The sequence below is a fragment of the Centroberyx gerrardi genome, chromosome 16 (assembly GCF_048128805.1).
Source record: "Centroberyx gerrardi isolate f3 chromosome 16, fCenGer3.hap1.cur.20231027, whole genome shotgun sequence".
NCBI classification, from domain to species: Eukaryota; Metazoa; Chordata; class Actinopteri; order Beryciformes; family Berycidae; genus Centroberyx; species Centroberyx gerrardi.
The window spans coordinates 26,955-45,696 of NC_136012.1; the positions used below are offsets into that span (position 1 = coordinate 26,955).

Below are 18,742 nucleotides of genomic sequence, written 5' to 3' on the forward strand. Positions count from 1 at the left end.
ACTGTTGTTTTTTTATGCCTTGCCTAAATATTTTAAGTGGTCTTCCTTTGCACTACCTCAGATAATTTAAAAATATTGTTGTCATTGATGTTACAGTAAGGTTTTTTTTTTTACACTACCTCAGACAACTTAAAAATATTGATATAATTTTACAGTAAGGTTTATTTTGCACTCAGACAACTTTAAAATATTGTTTTCATGTTTATTAAAAATCCATTGTTATGCCTCTTAATGTGTTGTCAATGTTTTCCCCGTGGTATCGAAAATGGTATCGAATATCAATATTTTCCTGGGTATTGTATCGAAGGTAGAAATTCTAGTATCATGACAACCCTAGTTTTGTTACACGATTTGGACTTCCATACCCCTTCCATCTCTCATCTGACAAATATGACAGACTTTACTGGACATCAGATCTACGGTGGAAACCTTTTTTTCATCGAGATCTACAACAACAAATATTGCGGACGACCCCGACCTGCTACCTGTATTGTTACCTGGGAAACGGCACAGGACGCGTAGGAGGGGGAAAAGAGCCGGTCTTCTAGTCAGGCTGAGGAAACGTGAGAACTGGCCTCCTCTCCCGAGTATTTTTCTGGCGAATGTCCAGTCACTGGACAACAAACTGGATGAACTTCAGAGCAGGTTGGCTTTTCAACGGGACATTAAGAACTGTAACGTTATGGTTTTCACAGAGACTTGGCTGGACCCCTCGATCCCCGACGCCACCATTGTCCCGGAGGAGCGCAACATTTACAGACTGGACCAGACACCAGAGTCGGGGAAAAGCAGGGGAGGCGGCGTCTGCTTCATGATCAACAACTTATGGTGTTCTGATGTGGAGATTATTTCAAAAGGATGTTCTCCAAACTTGGAATACCTTATGATCAGATGTCACCCCTACTACCTCCCGTGAGAGTTCACTGTAGTTGTTCTCACGGCTGTTTACGTTCCACCGCATGCTGACTACGCCTGCACAGGAAGAACTGTACAGGATTGTAAACAGGCAAGAAAGTACCTATCTGGATGCTGCTTTTATCATTGCTGGCGATTTTAATAGTGCAAATCTGAGAAAAGTACTGCCTGGATACCGTAAACATGTACGCTTTCCTACGCGTGGTGGCAACACGCTGGACCATGTGTACTCTCGTTTCCGAGACGGTTACAAAGCCATCCCCCGACCCCCCTTCGGCAAATCGGATCACTCATCGATTCTACTGCTCCCTGCATACAGGCAGAGACTAAAGCAGTCTCGACCTGTAACGAGGAGCATTCAGCGATGGACCGACCAGTCCGATGACGCTCTCCGGGACTGTTTTGAGACAGACTGGAGTGTTTTCCGCGATGCTGCTGACAATAACATTGACGCGTACGTGGATTATGTCACCAGATACATCGGAAAGTGCATCGATGACGTGGTACCGAGTTTTATGGTTATTTACCAGATCTGTTCCTTGATGCCAGCTTTTAGGGGTGGAAATGAGGTAATTTATGTTGAGGTCAGTGCCCTTTCTTCACAATCTCACAGTCCTCCCCCACCATACTGATCTGTTATCAGGGAAGAGGCTCACACAGGATGCACAGGGCCTTTCCAAATGTGAGATGACAATGATGATGTAGGTGCAGTTACTACAATCCATATTTAAAAATTGAGAGGATCTCAAAAAAAATGTATGAACAAAATTATACGGTCAAATATTTTACCATAACAGAATGTGTACCTCAACAACCCCCTTTTTGGGGGTTGTTTGTTTCTACGAATGGGTACTGCAAAAAATAACTGTAGATAGCCAAAAGGACAGACATCCCTTGAAAACAGTTGAGAATTCAAACATCAACCAGATGAGCATCATCAAACTCACCATTACCTGCAAGCACCAACCAGAGAAGCAAGGTAGGTGTGTGTGTATGTGTGTGCAATGATACTAACCCGAGAAGTTGGCCATGTGTGTACATTCGTCCATCACTCCCTTCATGAAGCTTAGAGACTCTCTCTGTAATGACGGTCGACAGCCCTTCCCTGAACCCGTGTTCTTAGCATGTAGGGTATTGTGAGCATGGAGGCTTCTAGGAGCAGAAAATTATAAGATTAGATGAAACTTTAGTCATCCCTGTGGGTAAATTGGGTCACTACAACAGAAACTTTTAGGATAGAGTCTAACAGCCCTGCGACGTAGAATTTTGTGGAAGTGTCTCTACCGGGAATTGAACTCCGGTCTCCCGCTTGAGAGTCTGCAGAGGACCGACCGACTGACTGACCGACCAACAATACCATCCATAGAGCCCCTGCTGTCGCGGGGCTAAAAACAGAATATAAACAGCCCAATCCACAGCCCCCCTCCCGGTTTCATTGTGTGGGGGACAACAACAATAGAGCCAATGAGGGTTATGAAAGCATATACAACTGACATTTCATAACTTGAAAATGCAAAGTAGAAATGTATTAATCAAAGCATGAATGTATGGATTACTGCATTGAGGCAGTGTGCAAAAATAGTAGTCGTAGCAGTAGAACCTACTGGGATAAAAAAAACAAATTAAAAATATGTATTTTTAAAAAAATATTAAATGCAATATAAGTGGGAAAAATATTTAAAAAATATGCACATCTATAACAAATGAGATGAGAATGACAATGTGATGAAAAATAATGTTAATAAAAAATAAATTACAGTTTATATACATGATGTGCAAAATGTGTGTTGTCATATTATCAGGTCTACAGAAGACCATACACATTTACAGAAAGTGTCTAGGTGTGTTAAACTATTCACCTTATCAATATATTCAATTTACAGATATATAATTAGATATATATATTAGATATATAATGTGCAGATTTTGATACGCAGATTACTAGCTTTTCAACTGACAATGTACATGGCACAGATGCAACAGGGGCAGCATCACAAAATTGTATATTTCAAATGTAAACAAAATCATGATGTATTGTATTGCCTTCAATCTGAAGTGCAAATAATTGTGGGACACATAGTAACGGTTCACAATAACTTAAAAAATAACATTTAATTACCTTGGTAGACTGTCCAAGCTCCTTCCACTGCTGTTCACCGACAAAAATAACTGGTCTAGTCTGGCTCCAGCCCGGCCCTCTCCAGGATCTCCACCAATCAGCAGCCCCCGTCCAGCCTCAGCCTCCCCTCCAGCCCTGGAGTACTGGCCAACTGACGTTCCCTCATCTCCAGCCAGGCCCAGCAGATGCTCCAGAGAGCCCAAACTACCTGGAGAGTTCTTGACAAGGTCCTGACCCATTTTAAAGGAATCAGCCTGGGAGACAAGGACACAGACAGACCAAGAGACAGATACAATGGGATTACACATTATCAGTTAACTACCCACAAACTACTAATTTATGTATGACCTGTTAAGCACCTACCTAAATTATTTAGCAACTGCTACGACATTACCCTGTTTTTGATGGGGTAGACAGCTAGTACTGCACATGTGAACATTCTGTACACATTATCTACATCTAATCTACAATGGCTGCCTGGCAGCCATTGTAGATTATATTTCTGTTTGTCTTTCTTCTGACAAAAACTACCTTCCCATGAACAAAAATGCACAAAACTTTGCACCGTAATTAGGTCTGGTCCAAAACAACAAATACTGTAATATGGGGCCAATCTTCCTGATGGTGGCGCTACAGCAACAATCCAAATTTTAAAACTTCAAAAACTTCAAAAATATATAAAAAAATCAGCCATATGTGCTACTGGTGTGCAATTTTCCGAAGATGTAGGCCCATGTATGAGTAATCATGTGCACACTGCTACCTAGTGGAAATTATTATTATATTAATATATTACTATAAGTTCATCACTTTTTTTTCATAAACTGTGAAACTAATTAAGTCAAACTCCTATAATTTTTGATCAAAATAAACAAAAATCGCAATACTGCATTATCAGACAGATGAATAATTCTATTATATGTTTTTTAAATAATTCAAAATTGTGTTCACAGTGACTGGCAACGTCTGTAAATGTATTAATGGCTTGCTCATGGTCCTATAACCAGCGACTGTAAACTAATATTAATACTCAATTTTAATGGATTTCTCCTTTTTTTCCCCCTCAAAACTAAACAGTTAAGCTGTTCCCAGCTATAATTAGGCGGCCAGTAACACAGTGGCCATCACACCTATTGTTTATCCACGTATTACTGCTAGCACACCATTGCTGTTCTTGTTCTTATTTATGTATTAGGGGTTCAACCTGTAGGATTGAAACCCTTCTGTTATTGTGCTGGTTTATTATTTGTTTGTTTCGTTATTTTATCCCACATTTTCGCAATTTCCTGTGAGATGGTATATGATAGAGACATTCCATTTGACAAAAGGATTGCTATTGGCGGTGGCTTGTGAGTCAAGAGAGATAAAAGGCCAGATGGTGGCACTATACACTAATAAATATGCTCATTAAGACAAAACCGGTATGTCCCTTGTCTCACATGCTCTTTGCACTTTTCTTGGAACTTTTAGCTGAATCCAGTGGTATTATGTTATCTGTTACATTATCAAAGTGATCTACCAGTGACCCTGGTGAAAATGGCATCCCCGGACCAGGTAATTTGACTCTCAATGACTGCGTTTACATGGACTTGAGTATCCCGGTTATGATTGGGTTTTTGAAGTATCCCGTTTTTGTGTTTGCGCATGTAAACATCATATCCCGATTTCAGAAACCTGGATAAGCCCTTATCCCGGTTTTGAGAAACCCGATTATGCTAGCTGGAGTACTCCGAAAGAAACTGGGATGCTGTTGCATGTATACATCTTATCCCAGTTTCTGACCGCTGCCGACTACCTGCACAGGCGCGGCTTCAGCCAAGTGACGTAGCAGAAAAACACAAACAGTGGTGGCAACGAGAGCGTCTCACTTCTGGAGCGATGACGAAACAGAGTTTTGTCTTTCGGTGATGAAAGAATTAAATATACTTGGCAGTTTAGATGGGAGAAAGCATCGAAATGCTGACCTATTCAAGTCTGCAGTATACAGACTACAGGACGCCAGTTTCCCAACACATACAGTGGAGCAAGTCAGATCACGGTGGAAAATACTAAAGAAGCATTACTACGTGGCCAAACATCAAAGCAAAACAGTCAAATTAATTTAAGGTTAACAGTTACAGAGGAATATCAGATTAATGATATCAAAATTGCCGGTTTGTGTTGTAAACATCACAGGCGCCTGAGCAAATAGCATGCAGTAATCAGTAACCGGGATACTAGTATTTATCATGTATACGGGGATATGAATAACCAGATTTCTCTGTGTTCCATGTAAACGCCATATCCCGAATATGATCAAAACCGGGATAAGCCTCATAACCGGGATACTCAAGTCCATGTAAACACAGTCAATGAGAGTCTTCTGTAATGAAATTGGCACTAACATCTCTTTGGATGGTGTAAATATTGCATCTTGACAGTGACAGCAGCATACGGTCTGCTGCTAGCATATCAGTCAGGTCGGTAGGGCTGGGCGATAAAACAGTAACGGTATCTATCGCGATAGAACTTATACTCAATATAAATATAATACATGCTCGATAGAAAGGTCGATAGAAAACATTGCTTGGTTGGTTAAGTAAGTAACTCCACACAGCAGAGAGAAAGCCTTGGAACAAAGTTAGGTTACACAACCAACGCATCAGCCAATCATATAGCAGAAACGGAGAAACCTCAAACCAATCATGTAGCAGGAAGAGCGTTAAGTCCTGCCTTGCATAGTGGGGTCAGGTTGCTGTGCAAATCCTACACGTGCTTTCTGTTTCTGAGTGGTGGAAGGAAGGAAGGGAGGGAAAGAACTGAGTGTACCGTCGGAGAGAGAGGTTCGAGCGTCGGCAGATTTTAGATTTCTAGTGCCCAGTTCCGGTTGAGTCCCTCATTACCGTGGCATCCGCTCACTGCGCAATCCACAGAGGCTCAGCAGAGAACGCTATAGGCCCTTTTCACATCGTCATGGTAACAGCTAAACTGGTGCATACAACTTCCTGTGGCAAGTTTATTTTTGTGATTTACTGACAAACCAATCCAACAAAAAAAACAAAATTGTAATGGCTACTAGCACTAGATACATAATGTAACAAATTAAACATTTTGGGCAGGTTGTGGAGCGATTTAGTGAAGGCCATAGCTGGCAACAGGAAGTTGTAATGCAATAATTTCTCAATGCAGAAGCATTGAGAAACAGAATGTGAAAAGGGCCTATTATTTTGAAATACCTACAAAACTCAAACTCCCCTTGCAATTTCATCAAAGTGTACATTTTTGTGACACCAGATCATGTCATAGATACTCATTTCATGCAGACTATCGTTTATGTGTACTAGAAACGGACTGGCTGCAAGCTAGCAAATGGGAAAATGCATTGAACAAGCTGTTAGCTTGGTGGATTTCAATGTTGCCAACAAGAACACTATAAACATATTTCAGGCTGGCTAGCCTGAAGCCTCCTACACATAAAACATCAATTTCTTTGACTGTACTATTAATTAATTTGAAAATAATAGCAATATGAAAATGGCACAAATACTTCAGAGACCAGGGGAGGCCCCTTAACATTTAAGGAAAGTAAATTCCCTTAAGCGGCTTTGTGCAACCCATCAGTAATAATATATGATGACTTAAATTGTTCTAACTTGCATTTGTTTTTTGGCAGGCACTAAACAGTAGACCTAATTTTCATGTTCTCTTCCGATTGAAAATAAAAAAAAGCCTCCAAATAACATTGGTATCTTCAGCTTTCATTCAAAAGGTAATTTTTAATTCTGACAAAAATGACTTATATATATTGAATGTAAGCTGTTTGTATAGGCTAGCATGCTAACTAGCTAGCAGAACTCAGCTACCCAGCACAAATAACCTGTGTTAGTTGGCTAGTTAGCAGACTTTTGTCCTACCCGGTCCAAAACAGCGGTCTATGGAAAGGGGTCCAACCATGGTAATACTGTACTCCAGATGGATAAAAGAACTATTTATTACTGGAAAAAAGTCCAAGATTTTGGGTGGATGGTCCAGACCACAATCACAAATATTTTTTATACAGTTCTCAAACATGTCAAGTCTGAAATTACAAGATAAATCCCCCAGCATCTATTGCCCCCAAGCTTCTTTCTACTGCTAAATGTAAAGAATTTGCCGCCTTTTTTAGTGATAGGAATGTGAGTGTCAGCCATCAGTGCTTCCAGGAAGGTTATACCTCCATTTCCTTTACACAAAAATATGTAATATGGCACATTTTACTGCTATTGACTAAGCAACACTTGAGGACACAACAGCTTAAGTCGTCCACCTGCTTGGCGAATGAGCTATTGCAAATTGCAACAGTTCTCTTTTGTCTGGTGTTTTCCCAAATGCTTTGAAAACTGCTGCTATTAAGCCTCTCTTAAAGAAGAGGTGCCTGGATGCTTCTAACTACAGACCTATTTCCAATCTCCCTTTTATTAGTAAGATACTACCTCCAATCTCCCTTTTATTAGTAAAATCCTGTATTTCCCTTTTATTAGTAAGATCCTGAAAAAACGTAACAACTATTTAATTTCAAATGCCCATTTTGATGATTTCCAATCCAGATTTAGATCCCACCATAGTAGTGAGACAGCCCTTATTAGAGTTGTGAATGATCTTTGTATAAACACAGACTCAGGCAAGTTTTCTATCCTTGTACTTCTGGATCTTAGTGCTGCATTTGACACTGTTGATCACACAATACTATTAGCTAGACTAAAATTGGTTCAAGACCTACCTGCGAGGCAGGAACTACTTTGTGTCTATCGGGAAAAATAATATGCATTACCACAATTATGCAGATGACACCCAGCTCTATATATCTCCTTCTCCAAGTGACTTTGGTCGGGTAGATTCTCTGATTCAGTGCACTGAAAAAATTAATGACTGGATGTGCCAAAACTTTCTTCAGCTAAATAAGGACAAAACTGACGTAATTATCTTTGGTACTAAGGAAAAGAGGCAGAAAATTAGGGCTCACCTTGACTCTCTCAAGAGTAAAGACCAAGCTAGGAATCTTGGCGTTATTGTGGATGCCGATCTCAATTTTAACAAACATATCAATACCATTACAACATTAGCTTTTTATTATCCTAAAAATATAGCCAAAATAACGGTCTTATGTCAAAAGCTGACTTAGAAGAGCTGATACACACTTTCATTACCAGTAGGTTAGACTACTGCAATGGTCTTTTCTGCGGTCTACCCAAAAAAACTAACAAAATAAATTTCTGACCTGCTCTTAGGATATGAGCCACCCAGACCTCTTTGTGTATAACAGCCCTGCGACGACCAGTCCCAGGTCATCTGGGACTGGTCTCTTAGTTGTTCCAGGGTGAAATCTGGTGAAGCTGCTTTTAGTAATTATGCTCCCAATTACTGGAATAAACTTCCAGAAGCACTGAGATGTGCTCACCTCTTTTAAAAGTCGGCTCAAAACATTGCTTTTCTCTGTATGTATGTAGATGTAACAGGTGTTATTATTTTTATCATTATTTGTTTCTTTTATTTCTTTGAATGTTTTACCTATTTTATCTTTTCTTTCTTTCTTTTCCAATATTTCATTTTAAAATGTGGCCCTGAGCAAGTTGGCTTAGGAGGTTTTTTATGTATTTTTTCTGTTTTATGTGAAGCACATTGAATTTGCCTTGTGTTTGAAATGTGCTATATAAATGTTTGCCTTGCCTAGTCAAAATGGCAAATTTGGCTGTAATTGTTGCATGTGGGTGTACCCTACAAAATATAGCTTAAACTGCATGGTCTTAATTGCCATTAGTGCTTCAACCACATAATCGCTGCTTGCAGCTATATTTTTGTTTTTCTCCATCGCCTCAATTTCCCGTGAGATGGTACAGTAAATGCTACAGATATGAAACTTTGCACAATGGTTTAGTGTCCGGTCCAGTGTTCCACCTGCCAGCGGACAGGTGTTGCTCCGGCCTTGGCAGTCGTCGGCGCCAGCCTTGGTCCTGCTCCTAACGTGTCTCCCGTGTGTTCTGCTGCTGCTGTTTTCTCCCCTTCCTCTCTCCCCTTTTTAGACTCCGGTACATGCAGTGGTCGTCGATGCCGGCCTTGATCCCGTCCCTGATGCTGCTCCCACCTATCGTGTCTCTGACCCTGTGTGTTCTGTGTGCAGCTGTTTTCCTTCCTCTGTACGTGTGTGTGTGTCTGGGTGTGTTGTGTGTGTGTGTACGCGGCTTCCTCTCTCTCCTCTTCTCTGACTCCAGTGCAGTGTTCTACCTGGCAGTGAAGGGTGCTGCCCTGGCTCTTCGTCGTCAGTGCTGGCCTTGCTCTTCCCTGCCGTTGTTCCCACCTGGACGCTGAATTACGACTGCTGCCCTCGTTTCACTGAATTTTTTTTTCAAACTTGAACTTGTCGCCTAAATTAGGCCCACAAGAAACCCCAATTGGCTAGATGGGGGCATTGTTATTGAAGAGCAAAACAAAAACTTTTAAAGGGCTGTATCTCCTACACCGTTGGTCTGTTCACAGATTCACAGATTTTTCATATCTACTTTTGCTTTGCTTACTAACTCTTTAAGTTGTGAAGAGGTGTGGCCTGTAAGTTATAACTTGATGACAGTCCAATAATCATGAAACTTGCTGAACATATAAAAATGTGTTGAATAACCATGTGTGCAAAGCCATTATAAGATCGACCAATAGGGGGGACCACAAATGCCAAAAACTGATCTCTCTGAACCGGGTCGACAAAATGTAATGAAATTTGGAACACATGATCAAGGTCCGCAAGTGCTAGCACAACTCGATCAAAAAAGATCCTCCTTAGGTGCACGGCCAAAGACTGATATATGAAGAAAGAAAAGCCAGCACTCATAATTCTTCATAACACATGATCAAGGGCCATGTATTAGACAAAAACTGAATTTTGGTTATTTGTGGGCATGTGGGCGTGGTTTATGACCTAATCTCATCAGACAATTTGAACTATCACTATGAAACTCCAATCATGTTTAACCTCTATTTTGAACTCTTTTGAACTTGCTTACCAATTTTCATGCAGTTCAAATTTGGCAACTAGATGTAATCTAGTTTAATGATCACTATTTAATTTCTTATGCAAAATTAAGTCAGTGGTCTTCAAGGAGGGCTATTGCCCTTTGCCTTCTCTTGTAAGACAAGATTTATCATCATGTAATGGTTAAAGTTTAGGGATAACCTACCCCACAGTACTCCAACAGCTGAATGATCTCCTCTTCATAGACTGAATTAACGGCATACTGCTTCTCCAGCTCTCTCCAATTTATTGCTTTACTCAGTACACCCTATAAACAAACACGCACAGACACATACCACCAAGGGTCAGTGTTATCACAGTGTTCTCTCAAATTCATTATTTTACTTCTTTCTTATGGTATGGTATGAACAGCTCTTATTGTTGATTATACTCTAGATGCCATGACCAAATAATTGCTCACTCAACATATGTTTTTGTCATTCTGCTTTGTATTTTGGATATTATTAGGCATGATACCATTAGGCCTTAGTACAGTGTTCATTATCAGTGTTTATATTGAATTCAATAAACTGAATTGAATACAGTTTTATTTAAAGGCACAAGTGGAAAAACTATACATTTGGAACGCATGACTTAATAAGAAGCTCAAAGTATGAGGATCTTAAAAAAGTCCAAGCCAAAAAAAGCGTTACGTTTTGCTATAGTTTTTATTTTGCACTATTTTACTACCTTAAAAAATCAGCACAACCTCAGCTTTTAGAATATATCATTTTTTTTCACTTTCAGATACTATATGGATCCAACAGATCCAAAAACACACAATAAAGAGAAACTTGCCTACAGAAAATCACACATTTTGCATTCAGAAATGCAAACAAAGACCAAACAAAATGTTTTCTGTACATATAAGTGATTGTTCCACACTTTAGAAACTTAAGATAGAGACACTTTAGAAATAAAAAACAATGAACCTGTAAAGAACTATTCACAAATAAAAAAGATCTTTCACACAGGCATTCTGGGAGTGGTCAGTCCTCTTTGTCTGTGTCCTCTTAGCTGTGCCATTTTTCACAACAGTTTCTGTCCATTATGAGGCACAGTGCCACAGCACAGGTCTTACACTGCCAAGGTATCCACATTTTTTTTTTTCTCAACAGTCTGGCAGTGTTCACAGATCCTGCGTCCCTGTGTGGCCCTCAGGCTTGGGTCTGTGGGGTGGGCAATGGCAATGGCATGCTTGCAGCCTATTGGCTGGCGTGAGCCCTTTAAACCTAGCTCGCTTCTGATTGGTCAGGAGACTTCCTTGAGTAAAAGCAATGAGAGGCCAGACAGCAGATTCGAGAAAAATGTTCTGCTTGTTTTTATGTCAAAAAATGGCAAAAATATGCACTACAATTTTACGGTTTTCCAAAAAAAATAATGTAATAAGAAAATTTATTTTATACCAGTTTCAGATTAAGATATCTCAGCTTCCCCTTGGTCTACAGACATAAACTACCGTTTGAAAGTTCCAAGTCCACACTTTTGACACGTTTTGTCCGCTTGTCTATGAGTTATTAATTCTATTCTATTCTATGATGTAATATGGATGCAGAGCCGCATCCGTCGACTCCACAGGGTTAATAGAATAATGGAAAAATACAATAGCTGAAAAAATTCATACTAAATATTTTTCCAAGATGGCTCCATACTGATGGAAGCCTTGTTATGGAAGCAATCCATTTTGTGTTGTCTGTTTTTATGCATGTCTTAAATTTAGTTTTGACTCATTATGAGTAAATGATTCAGCAAATTTTTTTCTGGCTGTGCTGTTTTTTTTGGATTATCTTTTTTGCACAGATGGATGCAGAACATAAGAGAAGGGATCTGGTTACTCAATGTACCAGGTTTTGGGTTGACACATCATAACCGGGTTCGAATTACCCGGGTAAGCTCATACTCCAATTATGAGAAACCTGGGGACGCATTTCTAAAGCTGTGCGTAGACTCCACACTAAAAGGTTATGTCCACACAAATGGAAACACTCACCGAGCACTTTATTAGGAACACCTGTACACCTGCTTATTCATGCAATTATCCATTCAGCCAATCATGTGGCAGCAGTGCAATGCATAAGATCATGCAGATACAGGTCAGCAGCTTCAGTTCATGTTCACATCAAACATCAGAATGGGGAAAAAATGTGATGTCAGTGACTTTGACCGTGGCATGGTTGTTGGTGCCAGATGGGCTGGTTTGAGTATTTCTGAAACTGCTGATCTCCTGGGATTTTCACGCACAACAGTCTCTAGAGTTTACACAGAATGGTGCGAAAAACAAAAAACATCCAGTGAGCGGCGGTTCTGCGGACGGAAACGCCTTGTTGATGAGAGAGGTCAGAGGAGAATGACCAGACTGGTTGGAGCTGACAGAAAGGCTACAGTAACTCAGATAACCTCTTTACAACTGTGGTGAGCAGAAAAGCATCTCAGAATGCAACACGTCGAACCTTGAGGCGGATGTGACTTTGGTAGCCGGTTGACATTGAGCTGAAAGCTGATACCTACCCAATATTAGTATGGTGTTCCTAATAAAGTGCTCGGTGAGTGTATGTACAGACAAAAATGATCAGATTTATAAAACCGTGCGTATGCACACCGGCACGCAATCCCCCCTTTATAAATACCAATGATTGTGAAATGGTACACACATGCACAAGCCTCATACTCCGGCCCTTTATCTCCCACAATTAACCATAGATGGTTAATGAAGCGCCCCTAATGAATACTGATATGCATGTTAATTTGCTTGTCATTACATTCTCTGTGTGAGAAAATGGCAAAGCTGGATAAATGGGACGAATACACAGTACGCAACATTGCAAGTGTGCCATTCACTTTCAATGAGAGGAGGGCGGTGTGCAGAATTTTACCAGCTTTGTCTAGACGGAGCAACAAGCGAAGCTCGATCTCGTCGCGCTGGTGCACAACACATGCATACGCAGGCCAGCAGCGAGTTTAGCCAGACTTGAGATCACCTCAACTTTTGAGCAAACTTCTCTTCTCTCCCTTTGGAGAAGTGGTGAAATTCATTCCCGTGCACATGGTAGGCGTAACGATTAGCAGATTGGCCGCTTATTCTGTATTCTTATTGATGTATTACCAGCTCCCACTTTTTTAAATCTTTTTTTCTGTACGTTTTGTGAGCAGCCAGCGTGAGTACTGGGAGTGCAGTGTGCTATGTTTCACAGGACACATGGCTGAATGGGAATATACCAGAGTAGCCAGCTTCATGCTAGTGTGGGCGGACAGGGAGAACAAAGCGGTAAGAAGAAAAGACGAGGCCTAGCCATGTTTGTTAACTCCAGATGGTGTGACCCAGGACACATAAGTGTGAAGGCACGCATCTGTAGTTCTCCTAGTTCTCCTACGCCATTGTGGTGGTTGCCAACAAACTGAACAAGCTGATGAAGAAGGCCAGCTCTGTTGTGGGACTCAAACTGGACAGTCTGGAGGTAGTGGCAGAGAGGAGTATAAGGGGAAAGATGAACGCCTTCCTAGAGAACCCCTCTCACCCTCTCTGCGATGAGCTGAGGCTGATGAGGAGCACCTTCAGCCAGAGGCTCCTCCTCCCACGCTACAGGACGGAGCGCCTCAGGTGTTCCTTTGTGCCGGCAGCCACCGGGCTGTTCAAAAGGGGCAGCATTCCTTGTACTGTGCCATATGTTAAAATGGCAATATATTGGGCTATTACATAGAGGAAATACAGCATTCTTGTTTTTATTAGCTTTATAAGCTTTAATTAAACTCTATCAATCTATCTGAAAGTAGAGAGAAACACACAGAGGAGTGTATTACCGTGGTAAAGACACTAGATGCAGTAGACCAAGATAGACAGGGAATCAGAGGGATGGGCTTAGGCCAGTTAGTTACTGCCAGGGACGCCATCTGGAGAGATACATACAAACACACACACACACACACACACACACACACACGCATGGACACACACACACACACACACACACACAGAGAGTACACAAGTACTTGAAAAAATATGGCCCTTTGGGTATAATTAAGTATTATTTGTATTAGTATTAGGGCCGATTCACATGCAGCACTCTAAAACGCTTGGAAAACGCGAGGTGCGCTGAGTGGACAGTGAACACCGAACTTTTATCAAGTGCGCTTGGACGGTTGCGCTACGGGTGCGCCTTGCATTGCCAAGCAACCAAAGACAACAACTTCACACAAAGTTCGTTCGTAGTTATCTGAAATAATGGATTACCATCGCAGTAAAACTGTCGTAGCTTTACTTTTTGATCTACATAGGGAGCAGAAAAAGATTGCGCCATGAATGCATCCCTCTCTCCAAGCCCGCAAGTACAGAAATATCACTGGTAGATCCTGGACCTTCTTTTGGATGGTGAGCGATTCAAGGCTTATTTCAGGCTTTCAGGCTATGTGACATGCGGTGCGCTGGCGGCAATCCAAAAAGTTGAGATATTTTTATCTCCGTTTTTTATCTCATGGTTGCGGTCGAAAAAAAAGGCACATTGCAACGCGTGTGCGTTGCGACCGCATCGCCCTCGTGTTTGCATGCGTCTGCCACGCGCACCCATTGAAATGAATGGATTTGAGCGTGCAAAAGACATGGCATGTGAACCAGCCCTTAGTCTACTTTTCTGTGTTTGTATATGTGTTTATATGTAAAACTTTTAGAATAGGTTTTCAAATTTAAAGTGTGGGAGTGGTGGTGGCTATGGGTCTCTAGAGTGGCCAGCAGGTTGACTGGTTATATAGTAGAGATGCACCGATCGATCGGCCTGTGATCAAAATCGGCCAATATTTACTCTAAATATGAGATTGGAGAATTAGCCGATCAGGAGAACCGATCGATGACGCCAACCAAAACCAACCAAAATTATAAAATTACATAATTTAGAATAGCCCTATGCTGAGCCTATTTCTTTAAAAATCAAGGACCCAGAAATGAACATCTGGTCACCCTCATGTCAGTGTTAACAGTGAAGTTTGTATATCCACATAACACACAGTTAGTTAGTAGAGTTAGCTAACACAGCTCTGTGTCGACCTTCTGCCAGGGCTTTATACTTTGCAGTTCCAAAAGGGGTAAAGAAAAAAAAAAAAAAAAAAAGAACCACAAAATTACTCCAAACAGCTCCTGCAGCATAATCCATGTATTCTGAAGTCAAATGATTGCACTGTGGCTCCAAAAGTCCAATATTCATCTCATTACCTCCTAGATTTGCCGCACTTGTTCTGCACCACCAACTGTCACAACAGTAGCAACAAGCCGATGCTGCCTTCAAATACCGTTGGAAATACTGTAACTTAGGAGGAGCACATGAAGGCAACAAGACTCTCCCACCAGATCGCTGTCGGGTGGCTGCAGCTCCATGAGTGTGGGAAATCTTGGAGCTAATGAGGTAAATATTGGACTTTTAGACCCGAGTGCAATCATTTGGATTTAGAAGAATTGGACTATGCTGCAGGAATTGCACAAGTAATTGTATGGTCATTTTTGACCTTTTTAGAGCTCTAAACTATATGTTATGTGGACACACTACTGTCATCAGGGTGAGTATATAAGGACCAAATTTAAAATTTTGGGTGAATTAGGCCTATTTCTATAATAGCCTATGCTGCCTTAATAATTGGTCATCAAAAATATGACTGTTCTATGTGTGGATAGCGAGCACTTGTTCAGAAATGCCTTGTATAACTTGGAATTAAAGACAAACAGACTGTCGGCCAAAAAAGTGGAGATGCAGAGATATTGTCAATTCACCATTTGTTTTACTTCTAGACTTCATATTTCTTTGGGCTACTTGATTATTAAAAAGTCTCAAATCTTCATGGACAATAAAAGTAGGCTAATTATAGCATAGGCTCTTAGAGTAAGGGGATTGGAATATCAACCAAGGTCAAACCTGCAGGGCAGGAATGGTGTGCCCGGGCTGAGTTTGCACTTGATTTGAAACAAACTTTAAATACAATTGTAGCCTAACTCCCAGTAATCCAAGTTTTAGCCTACTTCTAAATATTGTATAGCCTATTTATTTGGCAATTAGCTTAAAGATGAACATTTCTCTCCAGTAATCTACAAAATAGAATAGTTGTTGACTTATGAATGTAATACAGTGGGTAAAGCAATTCAATCAAGGCTGAACCTTTTTCATAAGTAGGCTACAGATAATTTAGAAAAATACATAGCTATTCAACAATCAGGCCCTTTATCAATGTTTCAGTTCTATTTAATAGAATGGAATAGAATAATTTAGGAAAAAGAAATTCTACTCTACAGGCATACTACTGCTACCCCCCACCACCACCACACACAGAAAAAAAATCATAATCGGCAGGGTATCGGCCGATATGGCTGGCAGAATATCGGCAATCTGTATCGGCTCCAAAAATCGAGATTGGTGCATCCCAATTATGTAGTGCTATGTGGGTTTAAATGTGTGTATTAAAAAGGTAAAATTGCTTTAGTAAATAAAATCAGACAATGTGTGCTGCTATGGTAACTCACATATCCACCCATGGAGATGCCAGTCATTCCTAGTGGCCAGTACCCTTCTCCCTCCAGCCAATGGAGAAGCACCGCTGACTCCAGGATCAAAGCACCACCCATCACAAACAGGTCTGACACATTCTTCAGACTGGACCGCCTAGAATACTCACAATTCACAACTACATCACAGACTACAATAACCACAATACGTTTAAATTAACCAGGAAATATGGCTCCCGATCAGAATGTTCAAAGGGTGTTTAATCCTTCAGCCCTGTTGCTTCAACCTTTGAAGCAACATCAATAAGATGGAATGTGCTGTATGGCTTATTTTAGTCCCTGAACTGATTCTAACATGGTTAGACTTGTGAAAGCAACTGACAAACTGGAAACCAAAAATGCCTTCCGCAGCTCTTAAATGTAAAGGATAGGAGAAATGGAAGATACATTGTAGAGATATTCAAACAGGGCCCAGTTTCATCAACAAATTCTAATGAATCACAGATAAAGTTGGACCTATTGCCTATTATTTTTGTTATATTTTTCTGCCTAATCTATGGAACTTTTTGTGTGCCACAACCCAACAAAAAATAATCACATCTAATGATAAAAACATACAATCTACAAATATCAAATGACCACAACAAATAAGGAATGCTAACATCATCAAGTAACGGATACACACATCAAATAATGAAAAGCCAAACATCAAATGGATATTCATGTCAAATAATGAAAAGCCAAACATCAAATAACAAAAGAACAAGTCAAATAAAAAAACTCCACACACACGAAGTAACAGACAACCACATCAAATTTTTATGTTAAGGTGTGGGTCTACTGTTTGCCACTAGATGTTGTGATTTCATTATTTGACATGGGCATTCATTATTTGATGGCTGCAAGAGTAGTCGTCGTTTGATGTAGTCATTTGTTAGTTGACATTGTGCCGTCTGCCTGTCAATCAAATGCTTCGCCCCGACCTACTCCAACACACCAAATCAACAATTGATCATCTGGAGTGAGTCTGGACAGTCTGTGTGCAAGGCTTAAGTTCCAAAACTGGCCAGGTTTCGATAACCTTCAAGATATGAATTACCGTGAATTAATTCAAAATGATTTGGTCAATTTATTACATCACTGCAGGCTGGATCACGAGGAATCGTTCCTTCTCCCCAGGCTTTATAAGGTACTGTCATGCACCACATTGACCTTTTAAAATGTCTTTGTCACACACAGACTGCCAGACCAGTCATCTTTTCTTCTGAAATCCCACAATACTCATTTGGAGAGAGTAAAAAGATTTGTGTTTGTGTTGTTGTTGATCATTTCCGCCACACGATCTGCACCAAAGCAAATGTACATCCACCACACACTTTGAGTTGGGGCATACAAACTTTGGCACAACACCTTGGTCTGTTTGGAGCCACCATACTGCCCAAATTGGGTACCAAACGAGGATGGTATCTCTGTGAGCCGGGTTCCTCACAAGGCTTCTTCATGCTAAAAGCTAGCAAGGTTTCCCTTGCCACTGTGCTCTTGCTCTACGTGATTTTGAGTCAGCCTTTTATTAGATATAGATAAATAGATAATAGAAGCCATGCATATCTCCAAAGCTGCAGCTCCGATCCGGCTCAGTCTCAGATTCGTCAAAGTGCTGCGTATCTGATTCAACCATTCCGACACAAACAGATGGACAGGAACAGCAGCCGGTGTAGTTCAGCCGTAACAAATTACCACATCAAACATTTTTTTTTATTTGACTTGTACTTGTATTTGATGTTTGGCTTTTCATTATTTGACGTGAATATTGATTATTTGATGATGTGAGCATTCATTATTTGTTGTAGTCATTTATTTGTAGACTGTATGTTTTTATCATCAGATTTTATTATTTATTGTTGGATTGTGGCACAGAAAATGTTCCATACTACCCTGCATTGTGTGTCAAAATCAAACAGGAAATAAGTCATTGAAGCTGGTTCATGGCAACATGATCTCACACAAATACATGAAATTAACATGAACTCGATTTACGTGCCGTGGACATGCATTATGTATGTAAAAATAACCTTTCTCCACCACAAATTGAGTTACGCTCCCCCACCATGAATTGAAATACGTTCCTCCATGGTAGAAATGTCCTTCATAAACACTTGGAATTGAACCCCGGTTGCCGGCATCGAAGGCAAATGTATACGCCCCTCCATCA

General features: G+C 40.6%; 1 protein-coding gene and 1 long non-coding RNA gene across 4 annotated transcripts in view; one reads left to right on the plus strand and one right to left on the minus strand.

The window, feature by feature from the left end:
• The window catches only part of LOC139914559 (uncharacterized), a 128,787-nt gene that overhangs the window by 18,044 nt on the left and 92,001 nt on the right, over positions 1 to 18,742 (plus strand). The gene's annotated exons all lie outside the window — the stretch shown is intronic.
• The window catches only part of abhd18 (abhydrolase domain containing 18), an 80,158-nt gene that overhangs the window by 13,875 nt on the left and 47,541 nt on the right, over positions 1 to 18,742 (minus strand). For all 3 annotated transcript variants that reach the window (XM_078289225.1, XM_078289224.1, XM_078289226.1), the window contains exons 8-12: positions 16,549 to 16,687; positions 13,851 to 13,940; positions 10,219 to 10,320; positions 3,035 to 3,288; positions 1,931 to 2,067 (exon numbers count right to left, since the gene is read on the minus strand). In XM_078289225.1, coding sequence (XP_078145351.1) covers positions 1,931 to 2,067; positions 3,035 to 3,288; positions 10,219 to 10,320; positions 13,851 to 13,940; positions 16,549 to 16,687 — 722 coding nt within the window. The remainder of the gene's footprint in view (positions 1 to 1,930; positions 2,068 to 3,034; positions 3,289 to 10,218; positions 10,321 to 13,850; positions 13,941 to 16,548; positions 16,688 to 18,742) is intronic.